General features: G+C 40.2%; 1 protein-coding gene across 1 annotated transcript; it reads right to left on the minus strand.

Annotated features, from left to right (window-relative positions):
• Positions 1 to 1782: 1782 nt before the first annotated feature.
• Positions 1783 to 16275, minus strand: fam83c (family with sequence similarity 83 member C). Its single transcript, XM_028003828.1, has 5 exons — positions 15481 to 16275; positions 10478 to 10645; positions 9816 to 9940; positions 4983 to 5216; positions 1783 to 3031 (listed from the first exon to the last, which is right to left on the minus strand). The coding sequence occupies exons 1-5, from the start codon at positions 15976 to 15978 to the stop codon at positions 2248 to 2250; spliced, it is 1809 nt and encodes a 602-aa protein (XP_027859629.1). The 5' UTR covers positions 15979 to 16275; the 3' UTR covers positions 1783 to 2247.
• Positions 16276 to 25316: the final 9041 nt, after the last annotated feature.

A 25316-nucleotide genomic window follows, 5' to 3' on the forward strand; every position in this document is an offset into this window, starting at 1 on the left:
TGGAGGACAAAAAGACGATTCCTTTACATGCTGTCTGCAGCTGTGCTGCTGCGGTAAAACAAAATGAAACCTGGAGACGGAGGTGTTATTAACTTAGGGCAGTGCACAGTGTGCAGTCCAGACGTCACGCTGCAATGGGTCTGCAGCATTTCTCCTTTTTTACTGACCCATTTGGTCCCATCTACCACTGGGTGAATCACGGCACCGGCTAATTCCTGCAAGAGTCTCAGAAGATGCTAAAAAGCTTCATGAATTTCAAGAGGCGGTTTGTTTCAGACACTGAAAGCTCTTCATTTCCTTCCTGCTTCCTTCTGTGTAACAGAGGATGAAACATGAAGACGTTACAGGTGAACTGAGACTACCTCATCTGTTAGCACAGACAGAAGCAAGGGATTATGGGACAGAGACGCCGAGCGATACCGCCGTTTATTAAAAATGTCCTCCAGACACTTCAATTTGAAAACTTCTCAACTTTTAGTGTGGTGATGAATTTAATTGGTACAATTGCTAATTGTGGTATATATTTTTCCTTTTATGTACAGAATCATTTTTTAAATCATTTCTCTATTTCCTTCGACTCGGCCCGGGTGTCAGGATGACACACTAATGCTGCAACTTATTAGATTTGTTTTTGCTTCCTGTTAAATTAGCAAGATTTATGCTGGAACGGTTAATTGGTTGTTGCTGAAATTTAATAAAAGTATAATTTGAAAAAAACAAACAAAAAAAACTTGGGAATCTTTGTGCCTTTTAGCTTCCAGCCTCTAACTGAAGCTACGACGGCGCATTGGGGATTTTTAATTTTTAATTATCAGAATGAAGATGAAAAATGAGAAAAAACTTTTATAAAGTTATTAAGATCTGATGTGACCCGCTCAGCAGGTCCAGGTGGTTCTTTCCAAACAGACTCCACTGTTGTCCTGCTACTGATAACAACTTAATGCTGATGTGATAAAAGATTAAATATTTTCTAATTTGTAAAACCAAGAACAAAATGTAACTTTTCAAGATCTTCAACATTTCTTATTTTAAATGTTAATTATATTTCATGTAGGAGTTTTCAAAAAATTTAATTCTGTCGAACAACTTTATTATTGTATTACAACCTTTTTTGTATTGTTATAACTTTATGATTTATGGCTTAATCCTAATGTTATGACTTTATTCTCAGAATAATATTTTGTGCCAGTTTCAACCTGCGAATGTTTTACAGTGCATTCTGATTTAATAAAACATCAACAGAAACAATTTCAACAAGACTCATTTAAATTACCTGACTTTTTGAAGATTTTAAGACTTTAAAATATCTTGAATTCAGATTGCTGGTAATTGCAGATAACACTTAAGGGAGGGGCAGTTAAAATAAGTTTTAAAATAAAATCTTTATACAGTGAAATTATCATAAGATTGCATTTATTTACAACAGCTAGAAAAAAACGTTCCTGGAGTGTTGAAGGTTTAATCCAGTGTTAGCTCGTTGCTACGCCTTCTTGTTTCCAGAGCACAACTGATGATTAACAGATTATTTTAGAGAACAAACGTTATATAAAATAATCTAATACAGAAAAATCTCTTTCAACCACTGGTGTCCAAACATTTTCCCAACACTTGGAGGCTGCAAAAGTATTTTAAAACAAACTTCTTGAGCCTTTTTTTTAAATGTATCTGTTCAATAATAAAGTGAAATTTTAAGTTATTTTAGATCCAAAACATAAAAAGTTTTGCATCATCATAAGACTTTTAAAGTTTGATTGTTTTCTTATTTGGGCTGAATGCTTTGCATTTGAGTAACAGTAGATCAATGTTTGTGGTTCTAGTTACTCCAAAGGTAAGAAAAAGCAATTAATATAAGAGAATCTATTTTTTGTACCTCATATTTTTGTAAGATGTTACGAATCTGTAAAAAAAGAAAAGAAAAAACCTAGTTAAAAACTTGCTCTACAAGATGAAAAAGTGTCCATCCTTGGATTGAGGTTGGGGGCCACACACAATCATTCAGACGGCTGCAAATGGCCCTGGGCCGCACTTTGAACCCCCTGTTGAAACCAACAGTTGGTCCTTATTTCCATGAAGAGGCGAAACGGTTTCAGGAGGGAAACTGAACAGTATCTCAGAGCCAAAATGGCCGACTCAGTAAGTGTTCCATGTTTTCCGGCTGTGGAAGATAATAAAGAAATAAAACGTTAACAGAAAAGGTTCAGAAAACTCCTCTGAGTCTGAACGGTGCGGCAGGACGCAGACGGTCCTTCAGTTTTTGCTCTTCAGCTCAAAGCGGCTGTAGACCTGCTTCGTTTTCAGCTTGTTGTAGTGGTTCACCAGGTCCAGCTTGCTGTGGCCCAGCGTCATCCGCTTCTGGTCCTGGCGGCTCATGTGGCCCGGCGGAGACGTCGGCGGCGGCGGGCACTGCTGGCTCTCCGGCTCTGGCTGAGAGAGTTCTGGCCCGCCCCAGGGCGAGGAGTTCAGCGGGGACGGAGAACGCCGGAAGTTGAAGGTTTCCTTGTCTTTGGAGGAGAAGAGCAGCTTGTCGGACATCTTGTTGTGGTACTGGCCGGTGGGCGTCCTCTGCTTTGGGGGCAGTTTGGGTTCGTTGACGGGCGACGGCGTCTGGATCTTAAGGTTCAGGTTTGTGTTTGGAGAACTTTGAAACAAGGTGGGCTTGTGATCATACAAACCCAATCCCTGAAATTTGGTAGAAGTGCCACCAATGTTTGCCCGCAAGAGTTCGGCTGAGCTGGGTTTGTTCCACTCGATGCCCGTTGACTGGCTGTAGGTTGGCAGCTGGCGGTCGGTGATCGGGTTGTGACCGGTTCCGCCATTGGGAGAACCTCGGACTCCCGGGCCTCCCACCCTCAGCCCGCCACCGATTCTCCTCTCTGGGCTTTGCAGAGACGAGCCGACGGGTTCCTTCTTGTCATGACCCTGAGTGACCTTGTAGACGTTGTTGGAGGTCATCCCCGGAGCGACCTTAACGCTGGAAACACTGTTACTTGATTGGCTGCTGGAGTTTTCAGAGCAACTCCGGTCCCGTTGCCTGCAGGAGGAAAGACAGTCGAGATCAACAAGGAACAGAAACAGAGACGGTACCAGTACCGACCCGGTTCTTTAAAAACTGATACACTAACAGGCCCGTCACAATAACTAATTTTGCCCAGATGTTATTATGAAAAAGAATAATGTTGTTTTGAGACCATTTTAAATTCATATAATGGTAATAATGCAAGAACACATTCTCAAAGATCAATAAACTTTAAATGCTAATTAATTTTTAAAACTGGAACTGGAAGACAAATATCCAAAATAAATAAACAAACAACAGAAATAAATAAATCGAATTATGAAGTTTCTGGAAACAAAATTACCCATAAAAATAAAGATTTAACTGAGACCAAAACTCCAGAATGAAAACTTTACCATCCAGTTTATGGTAGAAAGAGAGAAAAGAGAAAAACGATAAATCATGAAATCATAAAACAAATTTAGCTCCGCCCACTTTGGTGGAAATGTTCTAACTTGGTCAGTTAGACTTTAACGGTTCAAATTCTGCCTGTTTTTACTGGGTTTGTACTTTTTCTTGTGGTTCTGGTCAAATTACTACAAGTTGCAGATCGAATCCCACTCAGGAAACCTTCGCTGAGCTCCAGTTGTACTCCGGGGCCAGCGGCCCGGTTCTGTCTGTGTTTACTGGCAAAACAAGCGACTCTGGAATCCTTTTTTGAAAACATGCTGACAGAAACGCTTCCAACAGTTGGCTTGTTGAGACAAACACCAAGTTTAACTGTAATGAGTTTGAGGGTTTGGGGCCGACTGCTGATGTACCTCTGAGCCTTCAGTCAGGCGGCTTCAGAACCAGGTCTGGCGAAAAGCAACAGCCTTGTGCACAAATAAACTCGGATGAATTAGTTTGTTGACTTTTTGGAGGACTTTGGACCGAATGACCTGGTTTTTACATGACGAACCTGAACTGAGCCAAACGTGCTGCCATTAAACTCAGTCTGGGAACAACAACTGTAAACGGAGCAAATCTGAGGCACAGCATTTCACCTCGGAAACGTCCTGTGGACCCGGTCCTCCTGACAAGTTAATGTTTCAACTCGTCTTTGGTAACAATAAGAAACTCCAGCTGTAAACCTGTGACCAGATTCTAGTTCCTGTTGTTATTCTGCAGAACCTGCTGCAGGCAGGGTGTGGCAGTGTGCAGAGAAAATGGAGGAATGAAGCCACAGCTTAGCGCTTGTTAACACTTTAACTTTGCAATTAAACATTTAGACCAAATGGATCCTTTATCTATTTTAGGAAATTCTCATTCTGTCTTCTGGTAACTAAAACATGAGAGTTTGATGACATTAAAATATAGTTTATGTGAGCAAACAGAAGAGCAGAAAATGAAAATGTTGTGAATAAGGTGGTAAAGGTGCAGCTGGTAGGAATTATACTGAGAAGAAGCAGGAAGTTTTTCTATTTAAGGTTTCCTTCCCGTACAGTGTGAATTATCTGTACATTTTTTCCATAATCTGCTTCAGATTGTGGTTGAAATAATTAAAAAGAATAAAAAAGCAGATGAATAAATAAGACCTGAGTGAAGTTGGTTCCCCTGGCACCTTCTTCAAATCTAATGAAATTGGTGTCAAAAGTTTGTGCAGCAATTTTTTTTCCTTTGTGCACCTATCACGTTAAAGATGTTCATAAAAATGTAAGACAATTGTGTTACATTTGGGTAATGTGGGGGAGGAGGGGCCTTTAAACTTTCATTAATATTTTCAAAGCAAAAGCAGCACAAAGATATTTTTGCTGCACAATCATAGTCAAGTTGACTGACACCAATTTTGTCTAATATGAAGAAGGTGAGGAGGCTGGTTGACCTTTCCTGACCTCTGGAAACATTTATTATTGTCTTTAAAATGATAGCGATTCTTAATGTTTTCCTCCATGATGTATTTGATGTTTCCATGGAACGTCCGCCATGTTGGACAGGTCGCTCATACCTGTCGGAGTGCAGATCCAGACCCAGGGGCCCGCCGAGCCCCAGGCCGATCCCAGGGGCCTGGAAGGTCTGGTATGACGGATAATAAGGCATCTCTTCGTCTTCTGAGTTGAACCTGTCGATGATCTGCGAGTCGGCGTACAGACAGCGAAACTCCCGATCGAAGCTGTCGGTGATGAAACCTGAGAAATGCATCACCATGTTGCTGTGCACCTGCGCCGACAGCCAGGTGAAGCTGCAGGGAGAGACGACAGGAAGTCAGGACCTTTTATCATCTAAGATCTAACAATCAGAAGGAAAACGGAGGAAAGTTTCCACAGATAACCTCAGGTAGGAGCGTCTGACAGCTTCGGTAACAAATTAGGGTTGGGTTCCTCCTGGGGCTCGGAGTGAGGCCATTAACTCGGGTTAGTTCCATCGGGACAATAAAATTATACGTTTAAGAATGATAAAACGCACTGAGCATCTATCAGTACTTGGTGTAAATGATCTCCCTCCACCTCCAGCTGATAAGCCAGAGTTAACCGTTTCCTGGCAGATGATGAGTCACAGCTGTGACTCATCGGTTCATTGGGCGTCCAGCCGACCTTCATCTGCTGGAGCGACGACAGCTTGAGCTGGTTTCATCCAGACACATTCACTCATCACTCAGATTTAAAACCCTCAATCTGGAAATTCGGTTCTGTTATGTTATTATAATTCCGCCTGAAAGCATAAAGGTGATTCATGGAAAAGTGATGAAGTATTTATTAAAACCATATCATCCTGTTAGATATGAAAACAATGTTTTCTTACTTTAAACTGAATGTTGGTTACTAGCAAAATATATTGGAAAATTCCCAAAACATTTTATTACTTTTATCTTTTCAAATTGTTGATTTGCTTGAATTACAAGAATAACTTTAGATTTTTAGCCAATCTAAAAATTCTATAACTATAATAAATAAGAATAAGTATAACACCATACATCTATGTATTACAACAAAAAACAAGAATACATATTTTAAGAATTTTGAAATTATTAGATTTTGTTTTACGTCGAATCTTTAATAAAATAAAATGCAATAGAATTAGCAATTTTTCCTCCAGAAATACAGTAAAAATATTAGAACCAGTTCATTTCTATTTGAATAAAAAATACTGAAGTATATGTACTTGAAGTTTTTTTTTAAAAGCAATCAAAATCTCTAAAATAAATCAGATTAAAAAAAGAAATAGAGATAGTTAGCTATGTAGCTAACTACAGGAGCTAGCTAGCAAGCCTGATAACTTCTTAGTTATTTCTCACTGTATTCAGATAATTATGTTCCACTTACAGCTGATTAAATAAATAAATGATGATGCAAAACATCATATTTGGAGAGTTTTCTATGTCTATAAAACCTTTTCCAGACAGTTTTTCCTCTCAGTAGGCCGCGTCACTCTCACCTGTTAAACCAACCCATCATTATTATTATTAGTCATAGGAAACAGCAGCAATAATTTTTCCTCAGATGTGAATGTGAAAGTTGCTGAACTTGCTGAGCGGGAAATTAAACAGAGAAGTTGAGGTGCCTGCTGAGCAGCGACTCGCCGTCCGCCATGACGGTTCCTCAGAGGGAACCGCTGCGACCATAAAACTCTTACATCGCTTCACTCTGCTGCTTTATCAACAGAGCCATAAACTTATAAACATGTTCAGCAAGTTACGATACGACTTCCTGGAACATTTTATATAATTTTCCAGTTAGCAGCTCAAACATGTTGATGAATTATTAATGACGAATCTCAGGATTTTCCTTTTATTCTCTTTTTGTTCAGCTTATCATAATCTGCATCTTTACCCATGAAACAAAACATGCAGCAGATATACATCAATCAGGCAAAACATTACGACCACCAGCAGGTGAGGTGAATCACTAATTTCCTCGTCAGCATGCCACCTGTCCTGGCTTCGACAGCTAAGCAGGAAGTTAATGTTAAAGTCGATGTTAGCAGCAGAAAAAATGGCATGTAGTCGAAACCGAGGTTACTGCAGTTCACTAAAACAAACGAAATAACAAACAATTTTAATTCAGGAAACGTTTTGTTAACTGATAAATAAAAACTGTAATCAATGGGGGAAACTACTATATTGTACGTTTATAAAACTAACTAAAACATACTGAAATTATAGATAAAATGACCTTTGTTCTCATTTATATTAAACTATTTATTATTAAACATTTCGAAATGATGCAAAGTTGATATCTAATTTGATGAGCTGCAGCTCTGACTGTTGCAGGAAACTCAGCTGAAGTGAAGGTGTGGTGCAGATGAGACCTGACTGAAATATTTTGAACAGTTTTTTGTCTTCATTCCAGAGTCAGCAGAACTGACCCAACCCACACCTGCAGCTAGGGAACCGGTTCTCGTACAGAAACGGTTCTGGGTAGTCAGCTTAACGATTCTGTTTAACGGTTCCCGTAACGTGTGATGTATCCACGCTCCGTGTTTCGCTTTAGAAAATATCCAAGATGGTGTCACGGCAGAAACGCTGCAAGAAATGTTTATTTCACATAGATTTGAAATGCCTCCAACATCCTCAAACCGCTGACAGCACAGCATGCAACCGATTTGAACGAGTGAGTTTGATCCGTTGCTTAGCAATGATGGTGAATCTCAAGGGGGCGGAGCTTAGAGGACAGGTAACTTAAACTCCTCCGCATCCTGGCTACTGTATTAATGTTAGAGCCATGCTGTATGAATAATCTACATCTCACGTTAAGTTAAAGTCATATTCAATAAATCAGAATATATTTTCTGACCAGGCTCGCTTATTATGTTAAAAACACAAAAACTGTTGATGTTAATGTTAATTTGACAGAGGGATTCTTATTGATTAAGCAAGTTTTTGTTTAGTTTGAATCAAAAACAACATGGTGCATATTTTGAATTAAGAAGTTTATTTTCTAACTCAATGAGAATCGATAAGGAACCAATAAATTCTCTTCAGTTCCCGTCCCGACCTGCAGCACCACGGATACGTCGCCTTCAAACTCCAAGAAAACTTTCTGCTCCCTCATAGTGACAGCCTGGGGTTTTACAAGCTGTGGCAGGAGTTATAATTACACCACCAAGTACATGCAGTAATGATCAACACTTCCTCTGAGCTGATCTGTGACAACAGCTTGGTAAAAACAAAGTCTCAGCTTCACGGCGATTTTTCACTCAGACGCCCTCGGCATCGCTTCAGGGGACATCGCTACGCTCCGAGCCCAGTTTTCACTCTAAAACTGAACCCGTTTCCTCACCGGGTCGCACAGTTTGTTCATGACAGGAAGTCAAGTTCTCGTGATGTGAGCAGGAAAGTCTCTGCGCACAACAAAAGAGACAATAACACAGTTTGGACGGACGCCTGGAGACAATGGAGCTCAGTCTGAGCTGAGGATGATGAGTAACTGACAGCCGAGCAGACACCATGTTTCTGCCTGGGAACATTCACATCACACAACGGCTCCTTTTAGAACAACAACTTCACGCAGAACCTTCATCTGAACCAAAAATACGCCACCGTCCAGGATTTATGAGCGTCTTCAGAGAGCGTTATGGTGGTTTATGCATAATGGGCTTAACGTGAAAGAAGCTCTGACTGAAAACAAAAAATCCAAACCGAGAAACGTTTCCCACAAACATTAACTTCTTTTTGTGGAAAACGTAAGATCTTGGTTGCGTCGCGTATCAGTGGGAATCTCAACTATGACTTCTCCCTCTTTGCTTTTAACATAATTTAAACTGAAGGTTTGTATCCGGACCGTCTGAAAGGGAAAAAGTTTCAGCGCTTACGGTGCAGAACCTGCTGCAGGCAGGGACTGCCAGACAAGTTAAGTTACAGTTTAGCACATTCTGTCACGTCCAACGCTGCTCTCGAGGTAATTTTAGCTGAACAGCACAGATTTAGTCAGATATCGTGTTAAAACAGAAACTGGATTTTACACGAGAGGAACACGACCCTGTTACGCTTTAAAGAGCTAAATTATCAACTTGGTTTGAAACCTTTAGCTTAACTTTCTAACAACTAAAACATGAAAATGTCTGATCGTGGACACACTTATATCTGGTTCATGTTTGTGAGCAACAACAGAGGATATCAGCTGAATGAAGGCTGGTTGCTAATGCTAACTTACATGTTTTATTTTAAGGTCATCATAAAATGAACTTGTTCATATTGGGAATGTGAACTTGGTTCACAATATTTAGGTGTGGATCTATGAACATGAACTAATTCAGTTTTAGTAACTGAACTGTGAGTGGGTTCTGGTTAAGTCTGGACCAGGACAAGATGGCTGCAGCTTTACCAGGTCACAACGACGACACTGAAGGTTGTTTTAGTTCATTTCATCTGTTTGCTTCATTTAAAGCAGAAACATTTCAACCCTCAGATGTTCAGTTTCGCTCAGAGACGATCAGAAGGGGAAAACCGTGAGCTTAAACTGGATGACCTTTGCCCTCTCTTATCTCTGGCTGTAATTACAGGTGATACTGGGATATTTCTGGAACCGTTTTAACCACCCGCAGCTTCAGGAAACAGCTCTGCTGCACAACGTCGGCTTTATCAGCCTCGCCACAAGAATTTGCAAATTCATCTGAGTCTTCCTGTGTCAGTGCTGCGTATCAGCGAGATGCAAAGCAGACGTCAGGCTGCAGGACGGAGCAGCTCCACACAAACCTTCCTGTTTTCCTGCTAAAAAAAGGAGGGCTGACTGATAACAGGTGTGACTGTTCCTAAATCTCATATTTATTTGCTGCCACTGAGACTAAAGGCGCCTGGAAAAGTTTATTGGTGTAAACTGAGCAGCTAACGCTGCCGTCTCACCTGTAGGAGCCGGCGATGACCTCCTCACAGTCGATGATCATGAACTTCTCCAGGACCTGACCGGTGAACTTCTTCCCGCCTCTGGTGCAGTACGTGTCGCCGCAGACGCTGCGAATCCGCATGTGCTGCACAAACCAACACACAGACGTAAAATAATGGCTCTCAGCGTGAAAACAGGACAACAAGATCAACCAGAGACGCAGCATTTATGGAGTTTGTATAGAAAAAAGCAAACAACTGGAATTATCTGCACAAAAAGCACAAAACGTCCCTGGAATAGTGCAGCGCACTAGGATCAGGACTGTGAATGATTTATAGCCATCATTAAGTTTTTCAGAATGAACAGAACCAGAATAACTGAAAAGTTCTGTTGGGAAATCTTCCACTTTTCTCCAGCTAATTTTTCATTTGGTGCTTTAGTGTTTTTGCCAACTTTGTCGACATTTAGCACACTTAGCTTTTCTCTAATTTATTTATTTACTACAGATAATTTACTTGGCTGTTAGCAACCAAGTTAGCAAAACCCAGCAACCATAAAACTGAGACCATGAGAGAAAGGCCTGTTCCAAAAAACAAATCACTTCCTTAAATGCAGCTGTGTTTGACAAATCTGGGTTCAGGAGAACGGTCGTGATCACCAGGTCCCGACCCGTTTCACTTACATTCAGGTGAGAGTTCTGAATGTCCAGCGCCACACACATGTCCGTGAAGTAGCTCAGGTTCTTCTCGTCCAGCAGCATGTAGACGGGGACTCGCCGCTTGTTGGACGCCTCCATCAGGTCACACATCAGGTCCACGTCGGTGAAGATGTCCATCACCACGGCGATGACCTGTAGAGACAGCGGGACTCAGTCAGCCGTGGTTTGAGATGGTACCGGTTCTGATCCAGACCTCAGAAGTTTCCTTCACAGAAAACTCTCCAGAGAAAGTTTTTCTTTCAACTTCAGATGAATTTTACTCAGTTTCAGACAAAAAACTGAGCAGAGGAATGTTTTAATTTTATCGCTCTTATTTTTACAGTATTTACAATAATAATAATGATATTAGCACAATGTTTGGAGAAATCCGCCTTATTAACCGTAAGGCACAGCGGTGGAGGCTTGATGCTCTGGACCTCCTCTGACAGATGAATCTTGGTCCAATCTGGGAAAATATTCAACTTCCTGCTTTCATGACCCAAATTACTCAAACTTTTACAACAAATCTTCCCTCAGACTAGAGAAAAAACGTTTTATTCTGTAAAGAGACGAGAATCTGAATCAGCAGGTTTCTAACTTTCTTATTCACCAAACTAAATATCAGCAGAGCGTTTATACACAATCTAATTTTACAAATGAAGGGCATAAAGAAAGAAGAAAGCTGCAGTCAGTGTTTCATGAGAACCTGAATGTTTATTATTTATGAGCTCATAAAATAAAAGGAACTATATTTGGATATTATGAAGGAACATGTTATAACCTGATGAGCCGGTCTCTGGGCCCCGAGGGGCTAATCCGCTCCACTGTGGGGCCTCACAGTTTCCATCAAGCACAGCTCGGATGACAGCGTGACCAAACCCAGTCAGCAACCAGTCAGCAACCAGTCAACCCAGAACCACGATCAGTTCCTCTGAGAAACGACCAACCAGGAGATTATCGATCATTTCTGATCAACTGGAGGCAGAAGATTTATTCTCACTTCCATCAGAACCGGGAGGCTGAATACTTCACTTCCTGGAGGATTTTCCTCCTTTACCCCCCACTCCCACTCCCACTCCCACCTCTGCTTTGTTATTTCCTTCAGAACCAAAACACAAAGAGAGAGGAAACGGGCCTGAAGCAGAAAGAGAACCGACAGGAACCAACAAAAACAAAAAGATTCAACGACCAAACACTCCACTGTCTCCCCACTTCCACAGTTAATCTACAGCTTCATTTGAAACCTTTTGGTAAATATTCTTACATATTTACAGAGACAAAACCTCATGAAAAGCACAAATAGTTTCATTTTTAACGGAATAATATTCTATTTTACCCATTTCCCCCCCCACTGATTATTAGTAATTGCTCTCATAAGTAAAACAATCGATATCGATTTTCATCATGGGACTGGTCATGTGACACTGACGCAGCAAAGGATTGTGGGATGTTTCACTGAAGCAGAGACATTTTTATGATAAATATTAATATTGGCGGATGAACCTTATAAATTACATAAATCCTATAACGTCACCATATTAATAAAAACTGGTTTGTTTTATGAGTTGATTCTTTAAAACAAACTGAAGTTTCTGTTGCATTTAAAGTAAAAACAAAAAAAGTGACATCTCCAAAGTTTTAGTTCAATTTAAAGAGGTTAATATGAGTTTCTAATCATTCTATAAAACAATTTAGGAGATTTATCAACTTATTTTGTCCAGTGAATTGCACTTTTCTGAAGGAAAATTTGCAGTTGTCAGGGAAACAAATAATCCACCTCTTTATTTCCGAGCAGCAGTGAATGCAACACGACTTCAAGCATAAAGGAGGTGAAAATCTTTAACCTTTTCTGCTTTAAGTTTTAACAGGGAAAAATTGTTATGTTTTAACTGTGCAGACAGAAGCAACAGAAATCTGTTTGGTGATGAAATCCTCCATCAGCCAATGAAAAGCAGCTTCAGGCGTCAGGAAAGCATCAAGCCAGTCCTGCTTTAGTGGTTAAACTCTTCTGCAATCGTTGAAATAAACATTATTACCCAAAACCAACCTGAGGCCAGTTCTACAGTAAAACCTGAAGCCAGGCTCCTGCTGCAGCTCAGCGTTTCAGACGAGGTCAAAGTTCATTTATTGGCTGAAAAAGCAACAAAGAGTTTGAAGGATTTCTGCACATGAACTTCCTTTATTTCAGTGGTTCTCGGGGTTGCCCCCCTCGGCGCAACCCCTCAAGGGTCCGAAATTCCATCGGGGGGTTCAGAAAACGGTATGAATGAATGAAAAAACAACAGTTACACAAAAGTGTTTCACTGTAAAGAAGGTTTGTAATTTGTTTTGTTGCAACCTGAAGTGTGAAATAAACTTCAGTGGAGTTTGAAAACAAAATATGTGTGTAGGTTTATGTCTGGTTGAACCATGTGTCAGCCCAGTTGATTTTATTTTCTTTTTGGGGGGATTTTATTGGGATCCATGGGGGCCAGAAGAAAATCTTTGGGAACTACTGCTTTATTTACAGACACAGGAAGAGGAAGTGACTCACACGCAGCGCGTGCTGCAGCGTCTGCAAGCGGAGCAGCTGACCAGGCTGATCTGGGACCAGCTCACAGCTCCAGACAGAGACTAGTTGGGGAGGTCAAAGGTCACACAGAACCACGACCTGAACACCATGGATTCACCAGCGTCTGACTCAGGTTCTGGGTTTACTAATGCAGCAAGTCCAACCCGTAAAACCAGCTGCTGGGAGATCCACAGACACGCAAGGCGGCTGCAAACAGAGAAGCTAGCTTCAGAAACGTGACCTTTGACCTGCAGAAGGAACTTCAGACGCAGGAAAACAACAGAAATTAGTTTCAAAGCACAAATTTGCCTTAAAATCCTTCTGGTAGTTTATAAAACACAAAACTCATTAAATATCTGCTGCTGTTGTATCAACCTTCCAGACCAAACACGGAGAAGCAGCATTCAGCTTCTATGCATCACAGATCTGGAACAAACTTACAGAAAACTGCAAACAAGCTGAAACACTGAATTCCTTTAAATCTGGACTAAAAACCCAGCTGATTAGAGCTGCTTTTGATTCATAATAAACGGAACATGGAACAACATTCTTTATGAGCGTTGATGATTTTTTGATGGTGGTATTTGACTAAATGTAATGTCTGTTCTTAAATTGGTGACCGTATGTTTTTATTTTTGTGTTTTTACAATATAAAGCACTTTGAGCTGCCTTGTTGCAGAAATGTGAGACACAATTAAACTTCACTGATTGATTAAAACAAAGAAAACTTTCAAAAAAGCAAGAAAACTGAAAAGATCTAAAATAAACTAAAGCTATTTCAGACAAAACAAGCTCAAAATGTTTTAAAAAGCAACCAAAGATGCAGAAACCAACATCAGGTTCAACTTCCTGAGTGTTTCTCCAGGTCAGTTTGCATTGAGGTCATTGATCCGGACTCAGCTGCTGGCCTCTGGTTCAGGACCCAATAGGAGCTGAACCAACATGGCAACAGGTGGGGGTCGGGCCGGCCCAGGCCTGTCTGCTCTGGAGACGAATTAACGCAGCCAGCTGGAGGAAACACACCTGCAGAGTTTCCTCTGGCAGCGTGTTTACCTGCGCCGTGACGTCATCAGACCGGAGAGTTCACCTAGAAGCGCCGCGCTGAAAAAGAGAAACTCTATATTTGCAGCTCTGCGGCCGTCAGAGACTCTGGAAGCAACAGGACCGTAACCATCTGTGACCCGCTGGTCTGCAAACACAACGCAGCATTTTGGGCTGAGCAACAGCCTCAGAGAGAGAGAGGGAACATTTGAATTGGAAATGAATAGAGTCTGTTTTCATTGGAAGAGTGCAGACTGGTTCTGGTTCTGGTTCTAACCCGGGTCAGGAAATCTGCCCACCTGAAACTGAATCCATCATCAGATTAGATTAAACTACGGGTCATTAATCAGAGATAATCTCTCAGATCTGCAGCTGATTCAATTATTGATCCACTTTTACTTCACAGCATCATCAGAGCTGCTCTCTTTTATATGGAGGAACAAAACTGACATCATTAAAAATAAAAGCAGAAATATGGATGTTTCTTTATTTTCCTTAAAATGCATGTTTAAGGAAAACGCAAAAGAAAAAATGTAAACATTTCTTGATGAAAAGCAAAAGAAAAAACAAAATACATACATTTCTGCTTTTATCTATATATCTATATGCCACTGTTTAAATTATGGACAGGATTAAATGAGTATTCGCTCCTACTGCTTTTCAAACAGAGAAGTAGCTTTAAGCTAATTATTTTGTTCTTGGTTATAATTGGACATATTTACTCTGTCCAACTGATTACTTATTTTAGTGTTTTTAAAAGCCTGAAATTTTTAAAATAAATGAAATGGATTTTTAAATGCTGTTATCGATACTATGCTGTGTTTTTATAACTAACTGTTCTAACTGGATAAAGGATCTGAATGGTGGGAAGAGAACCCCAAACTTTACTCAAATATCAGCAGCATTAATTCAACATAATTTTTTAGTAAAAGTAAAAAGTAGCATCCAAGAAATGACTCCAGTAAGAGTAAAAAAGTATTTGGTAAAAAGTCTACTCGAGTACTGAGTAACTGATCAAATTATCAATCATTTCAAAATTACATTATCAGACGGAACAAAATATAAAGTTTAGTGGAAAATTTGGCATTTTAAGGACAAAATGACAATAATTCATATAAGTAACAGAAAATAATAAAATCCAGCAAAAGCCTTGAAACTTGTGAAACTTTAACAAAAACTGCAGGTGTGTGTCTGGTGAGTTTTATTTGCTTAAAATATGTTTGTTTTTCGTTCAGTGAATTTACTCTGTGGGTACAGAATCCAGAAATTTGACTCAAGTAAAAGTAAAAAGTAGTAAAAATACTCCTAAAACAATATATCTTCCAAAAAGTTACTCATGTAAATGTAGTTGAGTAAATGTAACTAGTTACTACCAAATTAAGCCGGACCTCCTCACCTTCTTGGCCTTGTTGATCATGGACCGGATCAGGTCCTTGATGTTGTGGGTTTTGTCCCTCTGGAAGTAGATCTGGGTCTCCGACGGTCCGAACCGCACCGGGGTCTCGGGCCAGCCCAGCTCCAGCATCGGCGGCTCGTCGTCGGACATCATGGGGAAGTAAGTCCCGGAGGTCAGCTCGGACACGGCGTCCGCGTCCCCGTCGTCCCGGTCGCCGCTGTCGGGGTCGGAGGTCTTGCAGGCGGCATGCTGGCTGATGTAGCGGATCTCCAGCGGGGACAGGAAGTTGAGCTCCCGCTCCTCGGCCAGGACCCGCCGGTACTCCTTCTCCCCGTACTCCAGCAGCGCGTCCGTGGCCAGCCGCGCCGCCTCGTTGTGGCTCAGCTCCAGCTTGGAGCCCTCCCTCCACGGGTTCTTCACCTCCTCCAGCCGGGAAGCGAGCTTCCCCAGCGGCTTCCTGCCGGCGGGGGCCGGCCGCAGGCCCTCGGAGCTGATCATGGTGCTGCCGGACTGGGAGACTATCGACCTGAAACCTGGAACTAGTCGCTGCTGCGCTGGGAGTCCTGAAGCATCGCCGCTATTTTTAAAGCAGAAAGCGGATTAAATCTGATCAATAATCCGCGCCGACCTGCCTCCAGATTAAAGAGAGTAAATGACAGTTCGGTTCTGTTCGGGGCGCTGAAATGGTCCCGGCTTCTCTGGTTCCCGGCCCTGTCCGTCAGGATGTCCCTCTCCGAGCCGCGGCCGCCTCCTCTGCGCGGTGTTGTGTTGCAGCAGCCGGGGGTCAGGTGTGTGTTTTCTGCTCACCTGTTGCAGTCTGTCCTCTCATTGGCTGCTCGCCATCAGGCTCCTCCCCCTCCAGCCGTTACCAAGCCAACCAGCTTACAACAAGTAGCACACGTCTGGTCAGGGATTTCAAAATAAAGCTGCTGGTGATTAAAAGATAATAAACAGAGTAAAAGCCATAATGGGTGAAAATGAAACAAGTACCAAAGAAAATACTAATTTTACTTCATGCAAACCTTTTTCGCCATTCCCAGTTTATTTCAACTTAAATGTTCAAATGAACCCGAGGTTTGACATATTTTACTCAAATAAAAGTCAAAAGAAGTCGTCCAAGAAATTACTCAAATAACATCTGATTTAATATTTAAAAATTACGTAATCACACTGAAAAAATGTAGAGTTAAGTTTGAATTATTGTATTTAAATAATAAAAACAATACAAATAAAAACATATTCACAAGAAGTAATTTACTAAATATGTTTTTCAACATATAAATTATTAAAGTAATTCTACTGCAGGTAATTAGTATAAAACAGATGATAAAACAGGGTAAAGTACTTTCTGTGATTAATTTATATAGTTTACTATATTATCTTGATCAATGGCTCATCAGAAAATAATTAATGAGAACAACAAAGCTGGTGTAGAAACAGGATGTCTCACTCTGATTTAAACTGTTGGTCTGTTTCTGGTGATTTTATGGTAAAAACATGTTTATTCTTTATTCTGTGAAGCTACTCTCTGTGGGGACAGGATCCAGAAATATTATTCAACCAAAGTAAAAAGTGTGGTGCAGTTAAACTGCTGTACTTAAATTCCAAAGATGTTACTCAAGTATGTAAATGTAACGAGTTACACCTCGATTAGAGTGTTTTATAAATGTAATTTTGCTGTTTTATGTGCATTTCAGTTAATTTCACACATTTTCATCAGCCTGTTTCTGGTTTTGCAGGTTTTGCATATTTTTATTCCTCATCATCCGGAGGGAATAGTTGGTTGTTTATTAGTTATTTAACATAACTTCGTAGTGAAACGTGTAATTTTGTGTTAAGTTTTCCTCCTTATGTCTCTTTGTTGAGTATTTTAGTGTATTCAACCATCAGTTTGTGCTGCAGAAAGCAGAGGTAATGAAATATGACTCAAAGTTTTTGTGGTGTCATTTTGTTGTTTTGGGGTTTTGTGTGGAAATCCTTTGACTACCTGCTGTACAGCTCAGTAGAAAACCACAAATAGATCTGTTTGTGATGTTCCTTTGTGTTTCTACTAGAATTATGGTACAGATATGTTGTGTAGCTAAATAATCACAGCGATAGTTTCAGTTGTCATCTGACACTAGAGCTGTGCCAGAACCAAATTCTTCTTTTTTAACTGGAAGTGATAGCAAAAGACTCAACCCTTCCCTGGAATGAAGGACTGCGCTCCTCCGTCCTCACCAAGTGCTTCTGCAGAAATTTCCTTTGATGCTTCAGCCATTGATGAAGAAATCTTCATCTTCTTCCTCTTGGCAGCAGAACCCCCCCCCCCCCCCCCCCCCGCCCCCCCGAGGTCACAGTGTCCGTAATCGGGCCTGAACATCCGGGATCGGGTCAGGTGTGACGGTGTGTTTACCAGCAGGGAGGTGCAGGTGATCGAACCAAACACCTCTCCCTGACATCATCCTCCCTGCTCTGTTTGAATAGGTAAAGCTGAGTGTGATTTCCATGCAGCGTCCGGGTCACGAGTCAGAACGGCCGGGCGGGTTAGCTGACGCTGTGAGGTCCGGCTGGGAAACTGGGCCAGTCAGAAACTGGTTATACTGGAACCATCATGGATCCTCGTTTATTCAGTCAGTTTGATTTTCCTTCTCTGACGGTTGAAATGGGATTTTCCTCACACCAACATCAGCTGTACTCAGGACATTCAGGGTCTGCTCTTACGGAGATGTGAAATGTGTTTTTCTAAACATCTTAATGATCTTTCAGGTTCAGAATAAACTTTATTGTTTATATTCTGACCAGTTAAACGATCATAAACATCAGCGGCCATAACTCCGTCTGACTGCCTCAGTTTCTCACATTGTTAAGAAATTTTGCCCCAATCTTTTTTTCAATGTGGCAGACTTTTGTTTCAGCTCATCTGAAGGTCCAATCAGGTTGAGGTTTGGACTTTGACTAGACCTACATCTCATTCTTGTCTTTGTCTCCTTCCCCACTCATCAACTTATGTTGATGGTTCTGTCCGTCATGGTTCCGTCCGTCATGGTTCTGAGATGGTCTGAGATGTTTTCCTCTCTTGAGATCGACGGACTTCTGATGGTTTGCTGATGACCTTTGACCCTTCACAGGTGGATGGGCAGCAGCAGGTGCTGGTGTCTTTCCATTTTGGCTTAATGTCGACAAATACCTTGGAATAAAACCTAAAAATAAACAATTCAGTTCCTTTTGTGAATAAAATAAACATTCATTTAGAGTCTGTGTACTACAGTTATCTATTAATAGATTACTAAATTAGTTGATTATTATTTCAGTAATCAGGTTAATCATCTTAATCTGAGTAACTGCCTCAGCCGTATTGAAGAGGATGTTGTTATTCCATCCATCCATTGAATCCAACCTGATGAAATTAAGTTTCTCCATTTCCTGATTTTCTTCTTCAATCCTTCTGCCTCATTTAAACAGTAAATCTGATTTTTGTTTTTACCATTTTCAGGATTATTCAGTTAAAGTTGAATGTGATCAGCTCAGAAAAGGAGAGTAAAATGTTTAAACAGTGTTTATTTAATCGTCATGGTTACAGACACAAAATTAGAGAAGTTCAGTTGAAAACATTTATTCCTCAAATTTAGATCCTTCCTGAATAAATGGTGTTAAACTAAAAGATTAGGAAATTTTACTGAGATAAAGTTAAATATATCTGAAGACTTTTCCCTCATCTTTACTGGAGATGCTCCAATTAAAAATTAATATTTTTATTGGGAAGAATTCAGTTAGTGACAAAGATCCTGATTCATAAGGGCAGATCTATTCAGTCTAATTCTATGCTTTATTATTTATTTTATAATATGTTTAGAATCCCTAATTACAATTTGATCATTTGAAAGAAGGTTGTTACAGTTTATTTTTACATATTTGACCAGGTAGTCAAGCTATTGTTTTAGTTTATTATTTATTTTACATTGGCTTGAATAAATAAAAGTTGTTTTTACATGTTTGACCAAACTGGTGATTAAATGAGCTGGTGCAGAGTTATCAAATAAGTTTATAATTCAGTACATTTATGTCTGTGTTTAAGAAACAGAAACGTTTTATTTCTTTTTTTAATCAGCTGTTTTTCTGTATCGGATCGGCATCTACCGATAATAAATCTCAGAAATTGGAAGTGCGATCTGATGCATCCCTAATCTTTACTCGTGTTTGTACTTTTGGATTTGCATAATGGTCAGAAACAGTTTTAGAAGAAGAGCAACATGAAGCATCGGCAGCGTTTGTTCAGCCGCCTTTCATCCAGTTATTTTAGGCAGCGTTACATGAGCTGCCACAATAAACTCGATGATGGACGTGTTGTTGATCCTGACGATCTCTGTGAGGAGCGGCCGCGCCCGCTGCTAGAAACACAGCAGAGAACCGGTCCGACCCGCTGGCTGAGAAAACGCTGACGCATCACTTTTCAGTCATTAGTTCAAATTTATTCACGTTTATTTATGTAACCCGCAGTTACCAGGAAATTCATCAGCCGGTTCCTGACAGAAACAAAAACAATCAGTTCAAATCTGAAAGTTTAATCTAATCTTATTGAGATGGAAATGATTCATTATAAACACCTGAATAAGTTCAGCTAATAAATGCTAATTAAAGCCAATCAGAGACAATAATTGTTCTGAACACGCCCAGGGCATTGAGCAGCGCTGAATAATAGATTTAAATTATTGTTGAAAGTTATGACAGCATCACTGCACTTATTATACTCTTACTTAAAAGTTTCAAACACAAAATTGTGGAGACACTTTTATAAAACCAACATAAAACCAGCTTACATGCATCAGAAGGAAACTATGTGACTCATAACTGCATCAGATTATTTTATATTTATATTTATTACACTACATTGATTTAGTACAATAAACTGCTTCTAACAAAAGTGATTTAAATTAAAGAAACAAACCGAATAAGAGAAAAAAGTTTGTTTAATAAAACTAAAGGTCAAATATTAACAACTGCTGTTCAATTAGAGGGATTCATGTGAGCAATAATGAAACTGTGTTTTTCACTCTTTAAATAAAAACTAAATTATAAAAATCAATTGCTAAACAAAGACAATAAGGTTTGATCGTGATTGTTTATTTTCTTTTATGAGTTTGTCTCCTTGGAGATTTGTTCTAGAAAAATATACACTAACAAACCAACAGTTTTGATTTTGATAATATTCCATGTATTAAAAAGTTAATAAGTTTAGACTTTATACCAACTTTCCTGAGTTACTCCAAGCTTTTCCTGGACCTGGAAAACTTTGCAGTCATGAATTTAAATGACTTGTTGATGATGGTTTTAGTACCGAATCAAACATGCAGCTGCAGATAGAAAACTGACATCCACATTTCATGTCTGTGATTCCATCAGATAGTTTATGACGCTGCTGAGCTGCTCCCCTTTATTCTCTTTTATTCTTCTTTATTACCTTTTATTCTCCTTTATTCTCTTTTATTCTTCTTTATTACCTTTTATTCTCCTCTATTCTCCGTAATTCTCCTTTATTCTCTGTTATTCTTCTTTATTACCTTTTATTCTCCTTTATTCTCTGTTATTCTTCTTTATTACCTTTTATTCTCCTTTATTCTCCGGTATTTTCCTTTATTATCTTTTATTCTCCGTAATTGTCTTTTATTCTCCCATCACTTTGTCTAGGAATCAAACCTGCAGGATTTTCCTGCATCAGCACGTTTTCACTCTGAAGAAACAGCTGCAGGCAAACCAGGCAGGAACAGGAGAGACATTCAGCTGAGAACCACAGAGAAATTACTTGATTTGTGCATCTGTGCAGAAACCACACTCAACACAACGGCCCTCCATCTTGTCTGTATGATACGCCTGAAATGTCAAAACGGGACAGAAAATGTTTTCTGTGGGGAAAACAATTCCTTTATTTTTGGTGCTGATTGTTTTGGATACTGTGCAGTTGGACTGATTTTTGGTAATATTTTTCATGCTTTAATATGTTGTTGTGGTGCGTAACCATAGCAACGGGGAGGTTTACAACAAAGCACAGCTGATTAACATTGGAAAAGCTGAAATAATGTCAAAGCCCTGAGAGCTGTACTGCCAAAGTCACCAACATCTAGAACGACTCTTTGAAGAATTTGAGTTAATATGAGTTACAACATTTAATTTCCCTTTGAGATCAATAAAATATTTTAATTAAATTAAATTAAACATTTTTTACATACTTGTTGAAAGTGTCACCATGTTGTGAGTTTGTTATGAGACAGATCATCTGAACAAAATGAAGCTCTTCTACCTTCTCCCAGTGCTAACTAGAAACCACCAATCAGAGCCAGGAGGCGGGTCTTAGCGCCGTCAATCAGCCCTTCCCATTCCGCCCATACAGAAACATTTATCGATGATGGCAAATAAATGGTTTTCCTGTAATTATGAGTTGTTTCTCAGCCATTAGCATATTTAGCAGCGAACATGAGGTTGATTGACAGCGTTAAGCCCCTCCTCCCAGCTGTGATTGGTTGTTTTTGGTGTATTTCTTCAGATGACAGTAGTAGCTCAGGGAGAAGGTGAAGGAGATCAGTCTTTTCATAGATCGTCTGTTTCTGTCACAACGTGGTGACAGTTTTAACAAATATGTAAAAAACATATTTCTTTAAGTAAAAATTACATACTGCAGTTTCAAAACGTAAAGCATAAAATAGTAAGCTCTGCACATGCTCAGTTGCTGTCCTCTCAGTTTAAACCTTCACCTCTGACCCTGAGTCTGTATCAAGGTCAAAGTTTTCACCTCCACATTAATAATTCACTTCAGCAGATTTTACTCTTCATCCTGAGGAAGAGTTGTTGCTGTTTAACCTGAACTTCTGTTTAAGATGAAACAGACCATTTGGTTGGTTGTTCTGATCATAGAGATCACACACGCACACAGACGCACATAGTGTGTGTGTGTGTGTGTGTGTGTGTGTGTGTGTGTGTGTGTGTGTGTGACCTGCATACGCCTTCAGTAAACAACGCCGACCCGTGACCATGCAGTCAGCATGAAGTCATGGAGGTGAAGACAGATGTTGGACAAACACCATCTGATCTGCTGCTGGAACAAATAGGCCAACATTTCACTGCAAGGAAACCAGATCTTAGAAATTATACAATAATTTATTCCTAAAAACAATTATAGACTGTAGAACAACCTGCAGCTCATGATTTTATGTGTGGGAAATGAGAAACGCTCAACTTTTATTATGAAAATGTTTGAGAGCCTAATCCAACGCTAATGTTAATAAATGTTTTCCTGTTTTGTCCAGTTTTTTCAGAAAGTCTTTGCTCGTGTTCCTGATGTCCCATTTTGAATCTGTTGTGTTTATTATTGTATAAAGTCTCACGAAGTTTGTCGATGTGGCCATTCTCTTAAAATGTCTTTGTTTTCTAAAGGATTAACAATCAATTTTACTGGAACTCCTGAAAAACCACAAGCAAAATGGTCATCCCTCCATCAAACTTCACCCTTACAAAGCCTTTATTGTACCAGGTATGTTTCACTGAGATTACAAATGCCTTTTTCGTCTTCATTTATGAATTTTGACATGCAGTTTGACACATCAGGCTCTAGCTGCACCCATGATTCACAGCTTCAGCTGAACTCTGAAAATGTTCAAGATTCAGAAAAGTGTGACTCTTGAACTTAATTTATCTGGTAAAAATCCTCCACATCAGAAAGAATCCTTTTCAAAGCAGGTCAGATGTGGAAGGCAGAACAATGAGTCATTTTTCATTTTGACTTTTTTAATTATAGTTTTACATGTTTTTCAGTAAATTCTTGCTTTAGTAGTGAATAACTGCATGTAAAATTCCTTTTTTTCTGCCTACAACAGTAAAATAATGTGTCTCTGCTGAGCACAGAGGATTTTTCTGCAGATTCAGCCCAACGTCAGGACATGAAGTGGATTAAAGGTTAAAGGTCATGATGCTGAGCTAGTATGGAAGCTTGGAATGACTGTAGGAGAAAGCCTCTTCTCTCTAGAAACAAGATGGCGGCAGGTTAGCAGCGGTGCATCTGGATGAGACAAACATCTGCTAAACACGGTGGTGGAGGTATGGTGATTTGGGCTGTCGTTTAATGAACTGTGACCTTCTTCAGCTAAATGTGAGTCCAACTGTGTAAAATCTGAATTCTGGTCCAGATCAGGTCAAAAATCACAAACACAGATCAAGAAGCTGCAACGGTCTAGTCAAAGTCCAAACCTCAACCTGATAGAAATATTTCACCAAAACAAAATCTATATAGTTAAATTCGAATCAGGGGAGTGGGTTTTATTTAATGTTTTCTGTAGCTAACCGTTTTGATCTTCAGGAGTTTTGTCCTGGTTCAGTAAAGGCTGAATGAAAACCAAAATGTTGCGGGACGTTTAGAGAGAAAACAGAAACCCAAATGAACTGAAAGACCTTCAGCTGCTGCTGAAATAGAAACAATGTGATTTTTATTTTTTCCACACTTCCTTTGACAGACTTTGACTCATACGGTCTGATAATTTGTTAGAGCTTCAGCTGTGAATCTTTCTGTCAAGCTGCCTGGTTATAAAGGACCCTGAAGATAAACGTAAAAAAAGACAAATAATCTGATCCTGAACGTCTCAGGAAAGGAAAGAAAATGTGAGATTTTCCCCAAAACGTTGTGAATTTCTGTTGAGACGGGTTTGTGTCTTTCTGAGGACGGCAGCAGCAGACAGACTTTCACAGGGTTTGTCCACCCACAGTTTCAACACTTGGACAGAACGGCATTGATGGTGTGAAGCCGGCTGGCAGATAAAGGTCCCAGCTCATAACGGAGAGAGAGAAACCGCACCATTGTTCTGCCTCACACAAGAACAGGACTCAACCAAAAGGCTGAAATTAAAATAATCACCACAACCCGTCCAGTGTCAGAACCTTCGGTCTGGAAAGCGGACCTTCACCGTCTCAATGAGACCTTTGTTGATGCTCTGAAGCACAACAGATTGACACAGTTTGCGTGAGAATCTCACAGTAAATGTCAGCAATTGCAGTTTTTATTATTCTGCTGCTCCATAAAAGACGGGCTGAACGATAGAGACCAGAAACAGAACTGCAGTTTGGACCGGTGAAGGAACAGAACCCACCCAAAGAAGTTACATTTATCAATAACCGCCATACAGTTCAACCTTTATGTCACTATTTCATTTATATACCCTAATTCATAAATGAACAGTACAAAGCAAACAGGTCCAGTCCGTTCCCAGCAGTACCAGCCAGAACAGTCCAATCACCTCAGTAAAAATGAATCCCAGCTCTTTGAATCGAGTCGTTCTCTTTGTAGCAGTGATTTCTCCTTGGCAAGAATATGGTGACAGTGGAGAGGAATGACTCACTTTAACAGGAAGACCACCAGAACCAGAACCAGAACCAGACTGTGTGTGGCTGAACCAGAAGAGAGGCTGTAGTGGAAGCAGATTTTCTCCTGAACAGTTGGCCTGTATTCCCACCAGTCCTGTTCAGTTCGCTTTAATCCGACTCCAGCCCATTTGCCTATAAAGTCCGGTCCGGTTGGTGAGGTATGAATGCTAATCGACCTCTGACCTCTGGTCCTCTGGTCCCCCAAACCTTGGTCTGGATTTGGTTGAAGTGAACTGTGGTTCAGTTTGAATATGAAAGCCAAATGGACCGGAGACCGCTCCAAAAGCAGGAAGTGAACTATAGCGCAGGGCATTCTGGGTAAATACAACCAGAGCTAACATGCTAGCCTAGCGCTAGCAGCAGAAATGGCTCCTGGTCTTTAGCCAAAGACTAAAGAGAAATCCTCCAACACTAAAATCTGACGCCTCCATCTTGTTTCCATCTGGTGAAGA

The sequence above is a fragment of the Xiphophorus couchianus genome, chromosome 20, assembly GCF_001444195.1.
Source record: "Xiphophorus couchianus chromosome 20, X_couchianus-1.0, whole genome shotgun sequence".
NCBI classification, from domain to species: domain Eukaryota; kingdom Metazoa; phylum Chordata; class Actinopteri; order Cyprinodontiformes; family Poeciliidae; genus Xiphophorus; species Xiphophorus couchianus.